The following is a 20,238-nucleotide window of genomic DNA, read 5'->3' as shown; positions in this document are numbered from 1 at the left end:
AGTTATTTACGCCAAGGATACACAGGCTGGGATCCAGTGGAACTTTAATCCCAAAAGATTTTTCAATTTCATGAACAACCGAAGACCAGAAAGCTGCAATTAAAGGATAGGACCATATTAAGTGGAAATAGGTTCCTGTATCCTTTTTACATTTAAGACAAAATTTTGTACATGTGTCATATTTACTTTGAGTTAAAGGAGTCACATGCAGCTTATTAATAATTTTATATTGTATTTCATATGATTTGTTTGATTTAGTTATTTGTCCAGCATGGTTTAATACTTTGTTCCATATCTGGTCTTCCAGTGTAACACCAAAGTCAAGTTCCCAACTTTGTTTGTGGCATGTGGTTATGTTAATTAAGGCCTCTTGGTTTGTGGCCAGCTCTAGCTCTTTGCTGCCCATAAATATGATTATTTTCAACTAGACAGTGTTTGATTAAACCTCATATAAAAAAAGGCCTTTGCCCAAATCAGAGCCCAAAAGTGAAGCTCTGACCCACTGGAGCTATCTGCTTTGGAATCCCCTACTGGCTGTCAGTAAGACACGTCAGCAAAACGTTAGTCTATATCGACGACATTCCACTTCCAGGACTGTTCAGGTGCCGCCGTAAATTCCGCTGGATGCCCCTCTTTTTAGGCCGGATGTCTGTCACCTTCCACTTTCTTTGTGTTGGCGTTCTAAACTACGGTGGATTTATGAGGACTATGGTTAACTGCTCCTCAGATCTCTGCAGGGTAAATCCAGACAGCTAGCTAGACTATCTGTCCAATCTGAGTTTTCTGTTGCACGACTAAAACAACTTTTGAACATACACGTTCCAACAATTTCCTTTCCGAGGTTATTTTGCAGAGGCACCGTCATTGTGTCTGGAGCTTAACACCGCCCAAGACGATTGTGATTGGTTTAAAGAAATACCAATAAACCAGAGCACGTTTTTCTCCCATCACAGAATGCTGTGTGGACTAGCCAGAACATGTAGAGAAACTTTTCTCATTTTTCATCGACCCGCTCCTCACTGAGCGCAGTGCGTAGTGTGTGCGTAGCGACCGGGCCCAAATGCTCCGCCTACACTAACGCCAGCATCCTCCCTTCACCACACATTTAACAAATATAAGAGGCCTATTTTATTTTGTCCACGTTGCTTTGGGGTCAACTTTTGTGATCCAGGCTTAGGTACCTTACTGCTTTATATTCCATTCTATTTTTGATATATTTTATGTTGAATGTCATCTGTGTTTTCCTTCTCATAGGCTAAATAAAGGTATTCCCACCATAGATTGGTGCATAAAAGTGTATCAGAATGCAGGAAATTAGTCTTTGATGCTCAAAATAACCCTAGGGGAGGACACCCAGACCCCACACTTTGATATGCCCCCCCAGGCCCATTCAGAGCCAAGAAAAAGAAAGTGGTACAGTATACCCACTACAGTACATTAAACTACGCCACTGGCTGCACCTGTACTCACCCTCTGTATGAGACACTCTGTAGGAGCGCCTGTCTCTTTAATCCCTCCTCCCGAAAAAGCCCAGTCTGCTCTGATTGGCCAAAGTGTTTCTTGGAATCTCCGGTGCGCTCCAGTTTTGTTTCACTAGCTAGTATCAGCTGGAGCTACTGCAACGGAGTATATAGCAGGACTTTGTACTGTGAAAAATCACAAATAAAGGCTTCTAAACCTAATACTACACAACCGGACATGTCCCAACAGCAAAGAATTTGGGGAGAAATGACCAGGATTGGCCGCCAAGATTATGTTGCGTTAGCATACAGCTACTTAATAGTTAACAGTATGCTAACGTTAGATTGGAATGGAACGAAGCAGCGCTTTCTAACATCAATAATCGCAGATAAAGGCTTCTAAACCAAACACTACCCAATCGGACATGTTTCAGCAGTAATGCGACCCGGAATTGGGGAACATTTAACAACATTGGCAGCCCAGATGACATTGTTTACTGCTGTTAGCCATGTAGCTGCTATAGTTATAGGACACTAATAGAATATAGCAGCACTTTCTACTGTCAAAAATAAAGGCGTTTAAACCAAATACTACATAAACAGAAAATGTTTCAGGAGTAATGTGACTCGGAAGTGGGGAGAATTTAACAACACTGGCAACCAAGATGACATTTTACTGCCGTTAGCATGTATTTACATGCAACAATGTTAACATCGCAGTGTCTTAAAAAAAACACTCCAGTCCTGCCTTCCTGGAGCAGATGACCAATCATAGTCCGGCTTAGAGTTGCGTAACACTTAGCCGAGGGTAGAAAAAACTGTTGAAACCGGAGCGTTCAGAACAGTTGGAAATCTGAACGTTTTAGCTCACAGGGATTTCTCTAAAATACGTTTACCTCATTATTTGAATTTGAGTTTTGGCCACGTTTAACATGAAAATCCAACATTATAACATTGAAAATATGACAGAAAATACGGAAAAGCATAATATGTCCACTTTAAGTCTACCACCAGTAGGAATCCATTTGGGCCACAGGGGACTAAAAGGATGGCAGCACCTGGGATTGTTGTGCAAAAGTCTATCAGGCCATAAGTTTTGATATCCCCTAATAGTTGTCTTTACTTGTTTTTTTCTTCTTGGTTTGTCTTCAAATCATGACCTTTTTTAAGAGTAGATTTGTCTATTTGTCTATTCCATGCAATGTGGACTTTTGCAACCCATTTAAAATCAAGTTGGTCACCCAGCTAATTAACAGTAGGGGTTTGTACAGAATGTACATTTTAAGATTATGTCAGTTTATCTCTATGCAATCGTATTTTCTACTACTGCTTAGCTGACAAGAAACAAAGTTCAGTTGTTTCTTGGGGTTTTAGTTTGATGGGAACGACAGCGTGATTGTTAATTCTTTGTCTTTTGAAATCTTCCTGTTTCTTTCTTCTTCTAGATGATGCCCAGTTGAATGTTAATGTATTAACTTGGGTTTGTTGTCCACTTGTTCAGGTTCTACATGGTTGGTTACTGTGACCGCAGTCACCGCATCGCTGTTGGAGCTCGCCAGGGTTCAGTGGCCCTCTACGATGTCCGTACCGGAAAATGCCAGGTACATTAAAAACTCTACACCGCTCATCTAATTAGTTCTATTGTTTGATTACAACAGGAAGAAAAAGCCAAGTCAAGCTTTCGCCTGCTTTTACAGTTTTATCCATCCATCCATCCATCCATCCATCCATCTCTGTCCATCTCTTGCTTAATCATTCATCCATTCATCCATATACCATCCATCCATCTGATGAACCTCTTCTCCTTCGTCTTTTTTACAGTCTATCATCAAACGTCCATCATTTGATTCATCTGTCCAACTCCCCTGTCCAATTGTTTCTTACCTATCTTAAAAAAATTTCTGTACAGCCATGAAAAGGATTTATTACATCTAATTACAGGAGAGCAGTAAGAATGGGTGTAAATAAAGAGAAAATTAGGAGAAAATAAGATGGAAGCAGGAGAGGAGTTTTGCCTCGACGTATTTTTCTCTCTCAGTAATTGATTAATGATGAAGCAGTGACTCTCTTATCACGTTTTTTTAAATCTTTGAACACATTTATGTTTTATTGTGTGTGAGATTGTGTAGTGTATGTGATTTGTGTGTGCTACTTGCCTTTGTTTGTGTGTATTTCTGTGCGTGTGTTTGTTGGTAATTTGCTGCGTATTGATTTGCAGTAACCTGAGCAGTCTGGTCTGGTGCAGGGGGTCATTTATATCTGATAACAGCACTGGCCCCTGTTCACCCGACATTTAGTTTGTGTGTGTGTGTGTGTGTGTGTGTGTGTGTGTGTGTGTGTGCATGGTCTAAAAACAGAAGACACTTTTCCTTTGAGTGTTATTTACAGTAATTAACAGTTAATTGATAATGGCATTGTGGAAGGAAACAGTTTAAACAGTGTGTGTGTGTGTGTGTGTGTGTGTGTGTGTGTGTGCATGCATGCATGCGTGCGTGCGTGTGTGTATGCGCGCGCTGTAACCATTTCAAGCATTTCATTTCAAATGTAGAGTAAGATAAAACTATCTCCTTCATTAATAGGGCTGGATATCTTTTAGGTTTTATTTGTTCTGATTTTTATTGATTCTTGGTACTTACTGAAACATGTTTTCAAGTCTGGCCCAATTATTTCAACAAGAAAGAAACCAAATTATGTTGGAATCAACATTTATACGATCTTTTAATGCCATAAAATGTTGTCAAAAGTGAGGACCATTCTATTAACAACAGACAGAATTACAGTATGGTTATAGGGCATAGCAACTCACTATGTCTCATCCTTTTTGCTCAGAGCTGTATTTAAATCTGTGCAGTTATGCCAATAACAATCTACTAAAGCTAGTGGCATGGCTTTAGGGAATACAAAACCAGTTGGTTCGGTCCACTACATTGGTCCAGACTGAAATATCATAAAAGCTATTAGATGGATTGTAATGAAATTTTGTACAGACATTCATGGACTCCAGGGGATAAATTCTACTGACTATTTGATCCCTTGATTTTTTTTCTAGTGCTGCCACAAGATTGAAATGTCTAGTTCAGATTTTTTTTGATACTTTAATACTGTATGTGTGAACAGTGTTAGACTTGTTATTGTGAAGCAGCTAGTCTATATCTACGACATTCCACTTCCGGGATTGCTCCGGTGCCGTCGGAAATTCCGCCGGATGTCCCTCTTTTCGGCCAGATGTCTGTTACCTTCAGCTTTCTTTGTGTTGTAATTTTAAACTCTGGTTGATTTATGAGGACTGTGGTTAACTGCTCCTCAGATCTCTGCAGGGTAAATCCAGACAGCTAGCTAGACTATGTTGTGTGGACTAGCCAGACCCTCCGCAGTGCTGTGGAGGAAGGTCTGGCAATGCGAGACTATGAAGCAGCTTACTGTAGCTTTGGTCAGTGACCATGATCATCAAGTCCTTGGTTCATATAGGTCTACATTAAAAACACTGGTATTTGTCTGCACCTTCTTTGTCTGCAGATCAGTTTTAAATATCACAGGGAGGAATGTGAAGACAAGAAACTGTGGTGATCAGACGTTCAATAGAGCTGCAAATGAGAGACTTTTACTGCAGTTGGGTGACACCTTACAATTTCTGTTGTATCGAAAAACACTTGTGCAGTAGTAGTAGAGAGAGAGAGAGAAAATGCGAGTAGTTGGAGCGGGGTTTTCCGCAGCACTTTGCCGTTAAGGCGCCGTCAAAAAAAGAAGACGTATATGAGCGATATCCGCCGTGTTACTCGGCGTCCGGTTTTCTCCCTTTCATTCCAAACCACGCAGTTGACAACCTGCAGGTGGAGGCGGTGGAGACAGGCACGGACATAAACGCCGCTGTGGACTTGTCAGTCTTGCAAGCGGTTTCAGGAAAGTTGCTGTATGTGTCCGACAATGCACAGAACATTAACCGGTACAAGCCTACAGCTGTCAGTGTGTCAGAGGCTCCCGGACGGTGAACTGAGACTCCGTTACCTGCTTGTCAAAAATCGCCACTTACTAGCTAATAAATTAGTCTAAGGTAAACGCTAGCTATCAGTAAACAGAAGTGACGTGGTGGCTGGCGTCTGTTTGTGTGCGTGCGTGCGTGCGTGCGTCGGCCCGCCCGCGAAGCTCCGACCTGCAGAGGAGCAGAAGAAAGTATAGCTGCACCTTCGCCAAAATGAAGACTGAAAAACAGAACTACAGTGCCTGACAAAAGTCTTGTCGCTCATCTAAGTTGTAGGAACAACAAATAATAACTTGACTTGTAGTTGATCATTTGGAATCAGAAATGGTTTATATGAAAGGCAAAGGCTTCTGGATTATGCTTATTATACCAAAATAAAGTTTGGTGGAGGAAAAATCATGGTTTGGGGTTACATGCAGTATGGGGGTGTGCGAGAGATCTGCAGAGTGGATGGCAACATCAACAGCCTGAAGTATCAACAAATTATTGCTGCCCATTACATTCCAAACCACAAGAGAGGGAAAATTCTTCAGCAGGATGGCGCTCCTTGTCATACTTCAGCCTCCACATCAAAGTTCCTGAAAGCGAAGAAGGTCAAGGTGCTCCAGGATTGGCCAGCCCAGTCACCAGACATGAACATTATTGAGCATGTCTGGGGTAAGATAAAGGAGGAGGCTTGGAAGATGAAACCAACGAATCTTGATGAACTCTGGGAGTCCTGCAAGACTGCTTTCTTTGCTATTCCAGATGACTTCATCAATATGTTATTTGAGTCATTGCCGAGACGTATGGATGTAGTCCTCCAAGCTCATTTTCTTTTTCCCAAGGCACCATGACTTTACGTACGCTCTGATGTTATTTTAGCATGTTTGTGTATTCACAATAAAGTATAATTTCTACCGTACATTGCTGTATTTTTGTATGCGACAAGACTTTTGTCCAAGCCAAATCTGACCTTTCTGTCCTAATTCAATGATAAAACTCAATGAATGATACAAACCTTTATTTTGGTATAATAAGCATAATCTAGAAGCCTTTGCCTTTCATATAAACCATTTCTGATTCCAATTGATCAACTACAAGTCAAGTTATTATTTGTTGTTCCTACAACTTAGATAAGCGACAAGACTTTTGTCAGGCACTGTATTTTGGTACAAACATTTACTCGCCATGTGGCAGATAGTCACATAGAAATAGATATAATGTATTATTTAAATTTAATATTTAGTGTTTAATAAATAATTGTTAAATGCAGTACAGAGTCTGTAGTCTATCACAAACACTCGACTAATGCTGCAAACATTTGACAGCCAGTATGAATTACCTGGGAGAACATACGGGTCACAAACGGCAATTCCACAACTGTACAACAGCGTGAAAGACGACATACTAAAGGAGATCAAAGGCATATGTGGATATTTAAAATGTCTTCCAGTTCCAGTGTTAAATATTCTTTAGAAATAAAAGTTGATTGATCTTTGAAAAGGTGTACCTGCATTATTATGTCATTATCATTATATTAGATGAAAATGGTCTCAGAACGACAATATTATCGTTTATCGCAATAATTTCTGGGACAATTTATCGTCCAGCAAAATTTGTTATCGTGACAGGCCTAATAGTACGCCAAGTTATTGTGTATAACGCTGAGGTAAAAAAAGGGATAGTATGTCAAAAATGTTTGCTCTCAAGAATTAATGAGAAAATCTAAAAGCATGTCTCTTTACAAAACCTCTTACTGTGAAAACGCTTCAAACCAAAACCCTTCTTGGCGCTTAAAGGTAAATATGTAACATTTCTGCATTAAAAGGTCTAAAAACGACTATACCTATGTTATATAATTTGTTGAGTTGTTTACTTACACTATCCCAAATGTTTCCAACAATGTTCAAACCCAGAGAAATCTGTTATTTTATTTTAATGACACGGGATGTTACATTTAGTCGTCTGTCGCCGCGGTGTTGTGCTGAAATTCTCCCCCCTTTAGCGTTTAGCGGTCTTCTTTACAGTTACGTTTGACCCAGAAATGGTGACTGTCCTGCAGACAAAAGGTGAAGGTGGGGAGAATTCCAGCAGCAACACCCGGCAGCCATCCCATGGATGTAGGCGTATCCTCAGCCGTTATCTCAGGGGCCACAGCTCAGCCCCAACCGCGAAGTAAGTCTCTCTGCGGTGATGAGTAACGTTACAACAAACCCTTTCCCCCCCGGTGCTGAAAACATCCAAAAAGTGACACTGACGTGAAATTAATTGTGATATTGTGGTTTTAGCTGCTGGCTAATGTTAGCTTGCTTGCTCACTAACTGGTCAACTACCAGTAACAAATCAAATCAAGAAAACATAATCATGTGGGAAAACTGCAGCTATTTTATCAGAATGACATGCTTAAACGTTACTAAACGTAACGTGGATAAAACTGTAACGGATAAACCCATCCGTGAACAGATATATTAATCGGCAACGTGCATAATGCCACTTCACGACGTCATCAAAAGTCTGTTTAGATTGAGAGACTTCTAGCGGCAGAAAATTACATATTGTACGTTTAATGCTTTTCAAAAAGACGTTAATTTTATTATTATTTATCAGTGATACTTAACATTCACCCCCTGTAGACCTGAAAGGTGGCTTTACAACCTGTTGTGGTGTCCTCCTTCACAGACAACAGCAGCTGTCAGAATCAGTCAAATTCCAATAGAGACAAGTTTTCAATGTGGAAATAAAGTTGTAACATGTCCACAGAACCGTGTAAACTTTTGGATGAATAGCAACATACAATCTGGGTTAAAATCTGCTCTTTATATAAACAGTCGCTGTCAAATCTGTACGATGAGCCTTGCTTAGTCAGTAGGCAGATTTATTGCCCAATGAAACACTTTGATTTCTAGCTCATTTTAATCAATGCGAGAATTAAAAAAGAGAGATGAAGAAAATCAAGAGATGGTCCTAAGAATGGATGATGGATTAAAAGAAGGAAAAGAGGATATAAGAGGGGAGAAAGGGGATACAAAGGGAGAAGAGGAAGGAGATGAGAGGCAGAGTTTTTGTTCGCGTGCGTGCGTGTGTGTGTGTGTGTGTGTGTGTGTGTGAGTGCGTGCGCGCGTGCGTGCGTCTGTGTGTGTGCGTGCATGTGTGTGTAAGTGCGTGCGTGACTGCGTGCATATGAACGTTTGTCCAACTGTAGCTAGCTAGTCCCTGCATGACCATCTGCCACAGCTTTGATCAGCCTCCGTGAACAGCCCTTTGTAAGCTGCATTACTCTGTGTGTGTGTGTGTGTGTGTGTGTGTGTGTGTGTGTGTGTGTGTGTGTGTGTTTTTGTCCAGCTGCTTGCTCTGCTTCTTTAATAGACTACTGAGTCTACTAATTGAACACAAAGAAACAAACTGACTGATCTTTCTCTCTGTCTGCATCTGTTTCTTTCTGTAACCACTCACACCAGAGAAAACGTGCTGCAACTAAAAGGTGTAGCTCTGCCTCACAGTTAACACCTCCCACTGCACAGCCCATCAGTGTAGCTGGCCATACACTGAATAATCGCATGTGCTTAAGATAGATTTATACTTGATGCAAGGGGTTAACTGCAGTCTTACCATAGGTACCCATGGCATGGGTTTTGATTTATAGCTCAGCGTCTGATTTCCATTGATATCATCACCACAACAGGGACGGTTTTGCGAGATGTGTGTTACTTATAGGGGAAGACTACTGAGTTGTTCTTGAACTTGCTTAATGTTGTCTTTACTATCAACAGCATCCAGCGCATCAGATACTTGGAGAAAAGCCTCGCTGGCTCCACGCACAGCTATGCCTCAACCCCTCAACGCACTTATAAATCCACCTTTAGGATTGTTAGTTTAAGGCTTGCACATTTGCAGACCTACCACAAAATGAACTTCTGATCTGATCTTGATATTTATTTGGGTCTTTAAGTTAACAAAAATAAAACAATTCTTAAAACTGGAAACAGTAGTGTATCTGTCTGCTCACAACATAATGAATCTGCATTGGATGCATTCCTACTAAAGCCAGCAAACTCAGTTAGCTGTACAGTTATTGTAGTGCTATCTCTACCCAATTGTAAGCAATGTTAGCATTACCTATACAAAAAAACACACTTGTTTAGCTGTAATTGTAGTTCTGTTGGTATCCAGTTTGCACTGTTAGCATTCCCTGTCGGAACCAACAGAATTGGTTAGCCGTAAATGTTGCACTTACTGTACTCAGTTGTTAGCATTTTTATCATTTCGTATTAAAACCAACAGACTTCTGAAACCGATTGATCAAAGAGGTGTAGGCTGAAGTCAGTATTGCACCTCTTTTACATTACAACATTATTAACATTTATGAATAAGCTTAAAAAAAATGCAGACCGAAAACTACAAGTCATTCACACAACATATATAATAATAGAATATTTATATTTGTCTATCCAGGTAACAACTGAATTCACACTTCCTGTTTGTTTGTGCTGTTCTGTACAACGTTAACTGGACCAGCTTACACACATCCAGCTGCTTTTGTATTTACAGTATCTGCTCCAGCCTTGGCTGATGTGGCCTATTCTACATGATGCAGCTTAATATAACACATCAATATAAAGTGTTTGAATATGCAATGGGTTTTTTGTGGGTTTTAAACCAAAAAAATGATTTACTGTAACACTTATGGTAGATGCAGAAACATCACTAAAAAATGTAATACACAATGTGTGACGCAACTTTCTGTGAAAAAAACCTTTGTATTGGTTAACATAGAAGAGGCGGGGTTTTAGAGCTGTCAATCTTAGTCACAGGATGGAAATAAGATGGAATGAGCCTTCTGTATGACACACACACACACACACACACACACATACACATACACATACACAGTCGAGTCCCCCAGGCGTCAGGTGTATTGAAGTACAGAGTGCTGTAAATGGTTTCAGTGTGCTTCACTGCTCTCTGATAGGCTGATTGATTTGGTAGGCAGTCCACCGTGACACACACACACACACACACGCACACACACACACACACGCACGCACACACACACACACACACACACACACACACACATACTAAATATATATGAAAGCATCAATATTTGATGCACATTTAAACAGGTCTGCAACCTGTTTCTCTCTCTATACACATATTTCTGTTCCTTTTATTTTTCATTTGATAATTCATAATAAACTAATTACATTTTCCAATTCATATTTGTATTTCCTGGTTATGTCTTTAAATTCATATAAATACATATACGTTATTATTAAGCAGCTGTAGCTCAGGTGGTAAAACAGATTAGTTAATCCCCAGCTCCACATGTCTAATTGTGCCTGAGCAAGACAATAAACCCCAGATGCCAAATGAATGTAATGAATACACAGTTTCAAAAGGCATTTGAAGTTCAGTCATCTAGATCTTAAAAACTAGATGTTGGTGTCATATTTAATTCTCATCAGCTTAAAGATTATTTGGTTTGAGCTGATGAATGTTTGCAGACAAACTGTGTCCACTCTGTTGGCCTTTTGATCATTTTGCCTTTAACGTCCTTAGCGATGGTAAATGTGATTTGGGATCTCGCCAAATAGAAAATAATGGAGGAGAAAGACTGACACAGGTGAAGGATAGAAAGAAGGTTGAAAAAAGGAATTGTAAAAAGGTGAGAGAGGTAGGAAAGAAAGAGAGGTAGACCAGAATACAGGCTGGAATGCAATCCAAAAAATTCAGCTTTTTCTCAGCCAATACTGCTGGTAATAATAGGATTTCCCCTAAAAGGAAGAGAGAGAGAACGAATTAAAAAGATGAGATTTTCATTTCATTGCGTTATTATTATTTTTCTGCTTTAATCGCCACAGACGCGTTATTATTTCATGGTCTGGATGCCTGAGGCAACGCATCTTAATCTTATCTGGAGTTTGTAATCCCAGTCACAGGCAGAGGTGGGGATTTCTGAGAGGGCGTTTATTGCGTTACACACCCTGCATCTGGTGGGACTGTTTATTGTGTTACACATGGCGCAGCGCCGCTTTATTTTGTCCCCTGAGTTCTGGAGGCGAATGGCAGCATCTGTTGGACCAGAAGCTGCCTCTCATCTGATGGAATTAACTCGTCCAAACCAAACACTTACTGTCAAGGAAAATCTGGGCGGCATGGCGGCAAAACAAGTTTTTCTGAGATGCCTCGATGAAATTTCAACAAGGACCAAAATGTGTTCTTTATCTCATCTTTATTACAAAATAGGATTTATTGAAGTCAGGGTTTGAACCGCGAGCTGCTGCTGCTTCAGTAGATTCATCAGCAATAGGAATCGTGTGGAAAACTCAGCGTTTGCTGTCCTTAGCTACTATGGGTGATGAGGAACATTATGAAGAAGTTTGACGTTTTTTTTTTTTTTATAAAACTACTTTGATACTATAAAGTGGCTATTTTTCCCAGTCTGTTTTTCATCTGTGAAAAGGTTCTATAAAACCTCAATAACACTGTGTTACACTTCATTATCTGATGAAATTGAGACCAGCAGCTGTATGCAAAGCCAGCGGTAACAAGACTGAAAAGACATATCATAACTGAACTTGATATGTAAGGGCAGGACTGTATTTAAAAAACAAAAGCAGTATTTGAAAGTACAGAAACATACAAAAAATAAAAATCTAGAGCACTAGTTGACTTAGTTTATCATTTCAGGCCCTGATTAATATTCCTATAAAGTCCATATTGTGACTTAGTACATATCTGATAGGGTTTAGTGCTTTACAGTTTAATACAAACATTACTTTACTAAGTATTTGTATTTATACCTCATACTATATTTAGTTTTTATTTATCATATAGTGACATATGTTGTAGCTACTTTGAGTTAGCACAGCAAGTTTATAATATTCTTTTAGTATAATAGTACAGGGGACTCTTGGTCTGTGCATCCTGTCCAGACAACAGGGGGTGTTGGCAAAATATTTTTAACACCCATATCAGGATCGATACACTGCTGTGGTGTTATTGGTTGTTACCAACAGTTTACTGCAGTGACTCTAGAGGCCGTGAAGTTTTACATTAGGGCGGTGGACAGAGTCATGTCTTCATTCTGATGTTTGGATGTGACATGTTTGCAGTGTGGTAAGCACACAAACGTGTGAGTTGCAACTGATGAAGCCTGTCTGTCTGTGCATCTACTGTACCTAGGGATGTTAATGAATAATCGTTTAACCGTTAACTGACAATAAGAATTTTGACCACTTAATACTATCAGTTAAACAGTTAAAACAGTAATATTAAAACAAAAATTAAAAACAAGTTATTAAACAACTTTTTTTGCATTGTAAAAGAAAAATAATCTAAACAACAATACGCTGAACAGTAGGGCTGGGTACAGAATTCAATACTTTTTAGGCACTGACCAAATTGCCTCTAAAGCATTGAGTATCGAAAAATGCTTTGTCATTCAATACCCGATTTCAATACATAAGGAGTAAATCTCATCAGCGTCAGTAAGCCAATCAGCAGGCAGCATGCTTCTACCAAGATCTAATAATGTCTGTGATTTGCTCTAACATTACACACAGAGGCAGGCTCACGTAGTAGGAGCTGAAAAATAAAAAGATTTGTGCCGTAACGTGTAATGTTGTAATTTATTTTTGTTTTATAAAATTGGTATCGAAAAAAAGTATCCTTTAGGAACTAGTATCGAAGTCACGGTATTGGTATCGGTACCGGTATTGAATATTTTTTAACGATACCTAGCCCTACTGAACAGCGATCAGTTTTATCTAAAAGCAACTGTTTTCATTTCTATTTTCATACAAAGCACTGTAGAAGCTGCAATTAGGTCGGTTTAATATTAGTTGTAGCAGTAGTACTGTATCATAGTAGTACATTGGGTGTACTGTGTACTGATTTAAAGTTGTTGCTGTTGCATTAATATTTGGTTATTTCCCTTTCCTTTCCTAGGGACTGTTTTTTGGTAAAAAGTATTTCCAATGAAAACTGTTCACCTGTTTTACATGATGTATTCATTTTCTTCTTAAGACTCACATGTTTACATCACATCACTCTTTGCAAGCAGGGAGCTTCTTTGTTTTTCTTCTTTGGGAATTGTTTTCTTTACTGGATTTGAGCCTGATTTTTATTACAAACACAGTAATGTGAAATAAATCTCTTTAAATGATTCACTGAACCTGTGCCTGTACAAGAGTTTTCGCTAAGATACATGAGTTTAGCTGCTGTAAAAAATGGTTTATTTGGTTTAATGAGTCTGTTTCACTTTCTCTTTCCCACTCCAGAACATCCATGGTCATAAGGGTCCTATCACAGCAGTGTCGTTCGCCCCTGATGGCCGTTACCTGGCAACGTACTCAAATGCTGACAGCCACATCTCCTTCTGGCAGGTGAATGACACACACACACACACACACACACACACACACACATAAATACAGATAACATTGAGTCTTAAAGATTTAGTTTTTTAAGTTCAGCCATCACAGGTGACATTCATTCTGCTTTAGTAAACAGTTGTTCAGAGTTCTTTTCCTACTCCTAGTTTTGAAGTTGGTCTGAAATGAAATTCCAGCAGCTTTTTAGGTGCCTTGTTTCTCCAGCCATTAGGATCATTAGTGTGCTGGCAGAGGGAAGCATCTGTTCACACCCGAGGACTAACTAAGTCCTCATTCAGCCTTTCTTATTGCAGTTTAAAACATGTAACAGTGCTGCCAATGGCAGTATAGCCATAAAGGAAAAGTCAGAGCAGGATAGTAACGGCATGATTTTAAATCAGTCAAACTTTAAACTCATCTTACCAGCTCTGGTATTTTGGTGTTAAAAAGGTTCATCCACAGTTTTGCAGCTGAACCAAACTAAAGAAATCAACCATGAAAAGTAAATTTAGTATGAGTAACTTCTGTTGTGTGTATTTAGCAGCTGTGTTGTAAACCCACTCACACCAGTACAAATACATTACTACTGAGACTTATCTGATGTAAACTGACTTTAATTTTTGGGATTAGAGATAAGATTTGTTTGGCAACTGAAACATTTACAAAAACACCTTCAGTTTTTTTTCCGTGGAAAAAACATTTGCAATAATGTGAGGTCCCTCAAACAATGCTGTGCACTATTAGTCATGTAAGTATTTATTCTTTTTTTTTTTTAAATCTTTAGTTTATCATATGCTATACATACAAAAACTGAATAAATTGCAAATCAAAGTTCCAGTGCACAAAAGAAATATGAACATATAAATAAGCAATAACACAAAGTCAGCGGACCAATCACACATGTAAATGCTAAACACATACACACAGACAGACACACCTATCTTCTTCCCAGAACTGTTATTTTGAATGAAAGGTCTTTACGACCTCTGACACGACTGTCTGCAGACACACACACACACACACACACACACACACACACACACACACACACACACACACACACACACACACACACACACACTAATGGCATTACTGTAAGCATAAACCGCTGCTAGCGCGCCGGCAAGACGGCTGCTGTGGTAATGAGCTGGCAGACGCTCTGTCGGTGTGTGTGTGTGTGTGTGCGTGCGTGTGTGTGTGTGTGTGTGTGTGTGTGTGTGTGTGTGTGTGTGTGTGTGTGTGTGTGAGAAAGAGAGTGAGAGGGGCGGTGTCGTCTCAGGAAACGATAGAGTTTCTACTCCGTTTTTTCCTATACACATACACACACTCACACACACGCACACAGTCTCACTGTGTGCCTTCTTCTCAGGACGCATCGACACAAGCATCACGGGTTAAACTCAATGTTTCCTCAGAGAGTTTAGGAGTATCATCACTAACAGGAACTGATGATAAGGGTCTTCTTTCCAAAATGTTAAATAACTTATTACACAAATATTAGACAATACAGTTTGTATACAATCTATACTAAGTACCAACAGAATAGGGAAGATAAAGCAGGTAAAAACTTTGAAGCACAGGAAAGTTTCAGCTCTGATTACTCAGATACGAAGAATATCCTTGTGGCTAAGTATAAATTGGCTTTTATTTAGCTTTTAACTATGAGCAATGGGTACTATGAACAGTTATAACCATATTAATGAGTTGTAAAGTGGGAGAATTTGCTGGTTTCACAAGTATGTTTTCCCACTCTAAACTTCCATTTCCAAGTTTTCATCTCTCATTGATCTCCTCAATGTTCTTCAACATACAACACACAGGAGTCTCCTGGATAATCTCACCATTCCATGTTTATGATATGACCAGACCAGTTTTAATTATTTATAACTTAGTTTCAGAGCAATCGTTTTCTTCCTGTCACTTTGGTATGGTGGATAGCTCTAAATACTACAATACCCATGAGACTTAAATGCCTTTGCTATGGAAAAGAAAACACCCAGTTTTGAATCAGATCTGGAGCAAATTCAGAATACTACTAATTATTATTGCAGTGAGGAACAAAACATGTCACCTGTTACTGAATTCATCCAAAACTGATCCAGAATTAAGCTATGTTTGATCAGGTTTCCAAGAGTAATCTAGCATTATCAATTTTGATCATTTGATTTCTTTTTTAAACCCATTTATATGGCAAAAATATTAAATATTTTCTGATTTAAGTTTGTCCAGTGTGAGTTTGAAAATATGAATTTAGATGTTGGTAAGTGTGTATCTTGTTCTCCTCAGATGAACACCAGTCTGCTGGGCAGCATCGGGATGTTGAACTCGGCCCCTCAGCTCCGCTGCATTAAGACCTACCAGGTTCCTCCTGTGCAGCCGGCGTCCCCGGGCTCCCAGAATCACCTGAAGCTCGCCCGCCTCATCTGGACCTCCAACCGAAACGTCATCCTCATGGCCCACGACGGCAAGGAGCACCGCTTCATGGTCTAAACCAGATGTGTATCTCCAACTGAGTCCTTGTTGTTGTATTTGTTTGAGGGGAGTCTCTGAAATGCTGCAGCATGGATTCACTCAGTGGTCACTTTAGTTTTAGTTTCAAATATGTATCCTGAGCTGCTGAGTCTACACTGAGTCTAAAAATAAGTGAGGCTGATGGTAATGGCTCAGGTGGTTCCATTCAAAGGTTTGTCTTAAAAACCCAGCTCAGGTCCAGGATTGGACTGGATGAATCTTTTGTTTTTATCTTCCATAGTGATCATTGTGAGGAAACACTCTGTAATTTATAAAAAAAAAAAAAAAAAAAGCTGTGATAGAAGGCTTGTTTACATTATGATTTGCATCAATGTATTTTTTTAGTTAACATCTTCTTGTCATTCCTATTTATTTGCTGTTTTTGCTGGATGTCACAGATCTCCTTTGTCACCAACTTGTTGCAGCCATTTTGGGTCCCAACTGTTTTTTAAAGTCAGCCTTTGGCTTGCTCCCATTGGCTGCCCTCCTAGTTTCTATTTTATTTCAGTGCTAAATAAGATTTTTTTTTTTTTAAATGTGCAATTATTTGTGGGTTGACTTTGCAGAAACACTGATTTGAATATGGATAAATAAATCAATCTTGGCTGCATTTTCTTTTCTCTATATTACTGTTTGTATCGGAATCAAAAAATTAAACACCCTAGAGTGAATTTCTTTAGTTTTAATTTCTGGAATGAATTATTTATGTAGATTGAAGAAAATTCTCCATTGCTCTCTTGAAGGCTTTGGTACTCTCCAACCTCTGTAAGACAAGTACACACTTTACACATTTAAAACTGCGTGTGTGTGTGTGTGTGTGTGTGTGTGTGTGTGCGCACGTGCGTGCGTGCGTGTGTGAGAGAGAGTTCTTTGGTGTTTGCTTTTACTTTTGTGACACCTTCAAGGCTTTTCCACCCTCTAAGCTTCATGCAGCAATGTGTGTGTGTGTGTGTGTGTGTGTGTGTGTTTACACCCAAATGTATTTTCACATACACACATTCTCACTTCAGACTGCTCGTCCTAAAAGCACGATCACAGTACATCTTTAGACACTGGAGGTGCAGCATTACTCACTGCAGACATTCAAAAGGACAAAAAGCAAAAAGCATAACATTATTTTAGTCATATTTTAATGGCATACTAGCAACATTGTATAATTCTGCAAAAGGGGTTCTGGTATATAGGTCCTAACTCAGTTTAGTTCTTGAGTTTAGTTTCTATGGCTCCTTAGTACCTGATCTGTTTGGTCCAAAACAAAAACACTCTTTTTTTTTTTTATGATTATCTATCCGAGTTGGTCATTTTTCTTTACAAATTCTCCATTTTCTTGATTTCACTTTGCGTTGAACACAACATCAGCTTTGTTCACCCGCTTGGAGTCAGTTTTGGCTGTCAAGTGGTTCTGAGTCAGTTTAGTTTATTCAGCCCTTCTCTGTTTTATTTAATACCATCCAGGTTCCATGGCTTCCTATGTCTACATGTTGGTTCAAGTTCCCAAGTGAACCTTTTCTTTTTTCTTTTTTCCATTGATTGTGGGTCATGTCACACAATTCCTCTGGCATTGCTGGAATCTCTCACAATGTAAAAACTGTTCTGGAGTTTGAAGGAAAATAGCAGCTTTCTCCTTTCTTGCCTCGTTTGGGGATTGTGTGTTTGTTTGCAGATGACAACGCTTTATATTTTACTGATAGATGTCAAGACTTCTTTGTCTTTTGCAGCTTTCCTTTTTCATTCATCCTGCTCCAAATGTGTACATGTACAGAACGTACCATCAGAACTGCTGTCTAATGTAATCTGTTAATCGTGTACAGTGAGTTTGGATCCTCTTTGGTGTATTTGTTGTGGCTAACGTGACTGTCTGCCTGGCACTGACTAGAATTTATCTGTTTAAGTCAATTTAAAACTTTATATTTAGGAGAACATTTTAAATGTCACAGTATTCCATTTACATCTTTAGGTGTTTGATGAAGATCTTGACTTTCATTTTATTAAGAGAAACAATAGGTGAATGGGACACATTTACAGTTTAATATTTTTCTTTTAAAAGAAAACGGCGTCTGTTCTCTTAAATGTTGCTGACATTCCTTATTAATAACAGCGGGTACAACAAGTAGTTTGTTATCCTGGAACTAACCATATCCATCGCGTCTTATAATTTCGCAGGAATGCTTTAGTGGTGTGATCTTTTGAAAGAGTAGTTGAAAATCTTGTTTTTGTGACCTCCAGTTCGCACCTTGCTTCAGTGATGTAGAAGTGTACTCCACGGTGTATCAGTACACCATGAGATCACGGGTAGGTGTCAATCATTCGACCTCTGGCTTGGAGGTTTCCCACCATGACTCTCATTTATGGATGGAGAAACATTTTTGCACATAATACCTTAACTGTTGGACAGGACCTTCTTTTTTTAAATGTTACTGTTTTAGTGCTCAGAAATATATGCAGAAAGAGAAATATATATATACAGATGTGATATTTAGAGTGACTGTTTTCTGTCAGAATTGGACAGAATTTAGATTTTGACTTTTGTACATCTCGGCAGCCACTGGCATGTTTGAAGAATTTGGCACACATGGATTTGACAAGACACTTTAATAGCTTTAATTCTATATTTTCCACTCTTCCTTCTCCCTCCTTTCCTCCCCTCCCCTTCTCTTCCCTCTTCTCCTTCCTCCATCTCCTGTCCGTTTCATTAGTGCTGTCAGAAAGCTTCTAACACTGTTACACACCTGTAAACTTGAGCGTGTCAAAGCTTTTCACAAGTTCTTCCTCTCTTCAAAAAACATATCCAGCAGCTCGTCAGACGGGTTTCTGAAACCACACACACACACACACACACACCACACACCACACACCACACACACACACACACACACACACACACACACACGTCAAATCCAGCAAGTCCAGACAGCTTTGAGATCTTAATCTTTGGTTTTCTCCATCACTCTTAACAGTTTGAGAAAATATGTTTTTGGCAGCCTCTCTGGGGAGGAAAGGTGAGAAAAATAAAGAAGGCAGAGAGGAAGAGTAAGTAACAAGTACGGAAGATCAGGTCATGCACCCAGAAAAAGAAGGTTAGGGTAGTGAACCGAAATGTCCAAAAGAACCTTCTAGTTTTTCTTTTAAATGCAGCAACATGGAAAAAAAATAAGACGTGGTGCAGTTACTGAAAACGTCTCCAAAAACTGCCGATACATTCGTTGTGTGGCGCTGTTCTGTGACTTGAATATAAAAATGATAAATATGACAGGAACAGTTTTACAATTGAGGTCCTTGCTTTGATTTTCTTTTTCTCAATAACAAAGGATTTACCTAAGTTTTAATCATGTCTGATGTGCAATGACCAGATTGATCGTGTTCTAAAAAGAAAATGTCTGCTTACTTAGTTTTCAACATTCAGTTCTAAATTTCACACTAAATGTTATCAGCAATTTTACTCATTACTTTTGATTATTTATTGTTATACAATAAACTCAATATAGATATTTAAGTGTGTGTGTGTGTGTGTGTGTGTGTGTGTGTGTGTGTGTGTGTGTGTGTGTGTGTGTGTGTGATGTAGTGCATGTATATGAGCTTCTCTTGATGTAACACAGAGCAGGTTGTGTTGAAATGTGTTGTTGTTGACTTTGTGTCCAATAAATATGAAAATGAGACGGAGGGTGTCGAATATCTGTGCTCCTGTTTAATGCTCCCTATTCATTACTGTCAACTTAAGCTTGGTATGTATTTACCTCCCTGAAGAAGGTGAAGACAAACATTTTATTAAGTAAATAAACCGGCAATAAGAGAGACCAACACGGTCTCACGACATAAACGTGTCCGTGTACACGAATCAATAGATTAAATTACGTGACCATTTCACGAACTGCTGTGAGACTGGGTTGGAGAGACACTTTAACAGTTGTGCTGCCCTTCATTGCATTATCAG

The 20,238-nt window shown here is 39.2% G+C and overlaps 1 protein-coding gene across 4 annotated transcripts in view; it reads left to right on the top strand.

Annotated features, from left to right (window-relative positions):
• The window catches only part of LOC116034708 (WD repeat-containing protein 7), a 169,372-nt gene extending 149,400 nt beyond the window's left edge, over positions 1-19,972 (top strand). For 3 of the 4 annotated variants that reach the window (XM_031277389.2, XM_031277390.2, XM_031277388.2), the window contains 3 exons: positions 2,962-3,061; positions 13,704-13,808; positions 16,083-19,967. In XM_031277389.2, coding sequence (XP_031133249.1) covers positions 2,962-3,061; positions 13,704-13,808; positions 16,083-16,286 — 409 coding nt within the window. In that variant the 3' untranslated portion in view covers positions 16,287-19,967. Of the gene's footprint in view, positions 1-2,961; positions 3,062-13,703; positions 13,809-16,082 lie in introns of all 4 variants that reach the window. The other variant, XR_004101187.2, reaches the window with a different exon arrangement.
• Positions 19,973-20,238: the final 266 nt, after the last annotated feature.

The sequence above is a fragment of the Sander lucioperca genome, chromosome 14, assembly GCF_008315115.2.
Source record: "Sander lucioperca isolate FBNREF2018 chromosome 14, SLUC_FBN_1.2, whole genome shotgun sequence".
Lineage (NCBI taxonomy): Eukaryota > Metazoa > Chordata > Actinopteri > Perciformes > Percidae > Sander > Sander lucioperca.
This window is presented reverse-complemented; position numbering and strand designations above follow the sequence as displayed.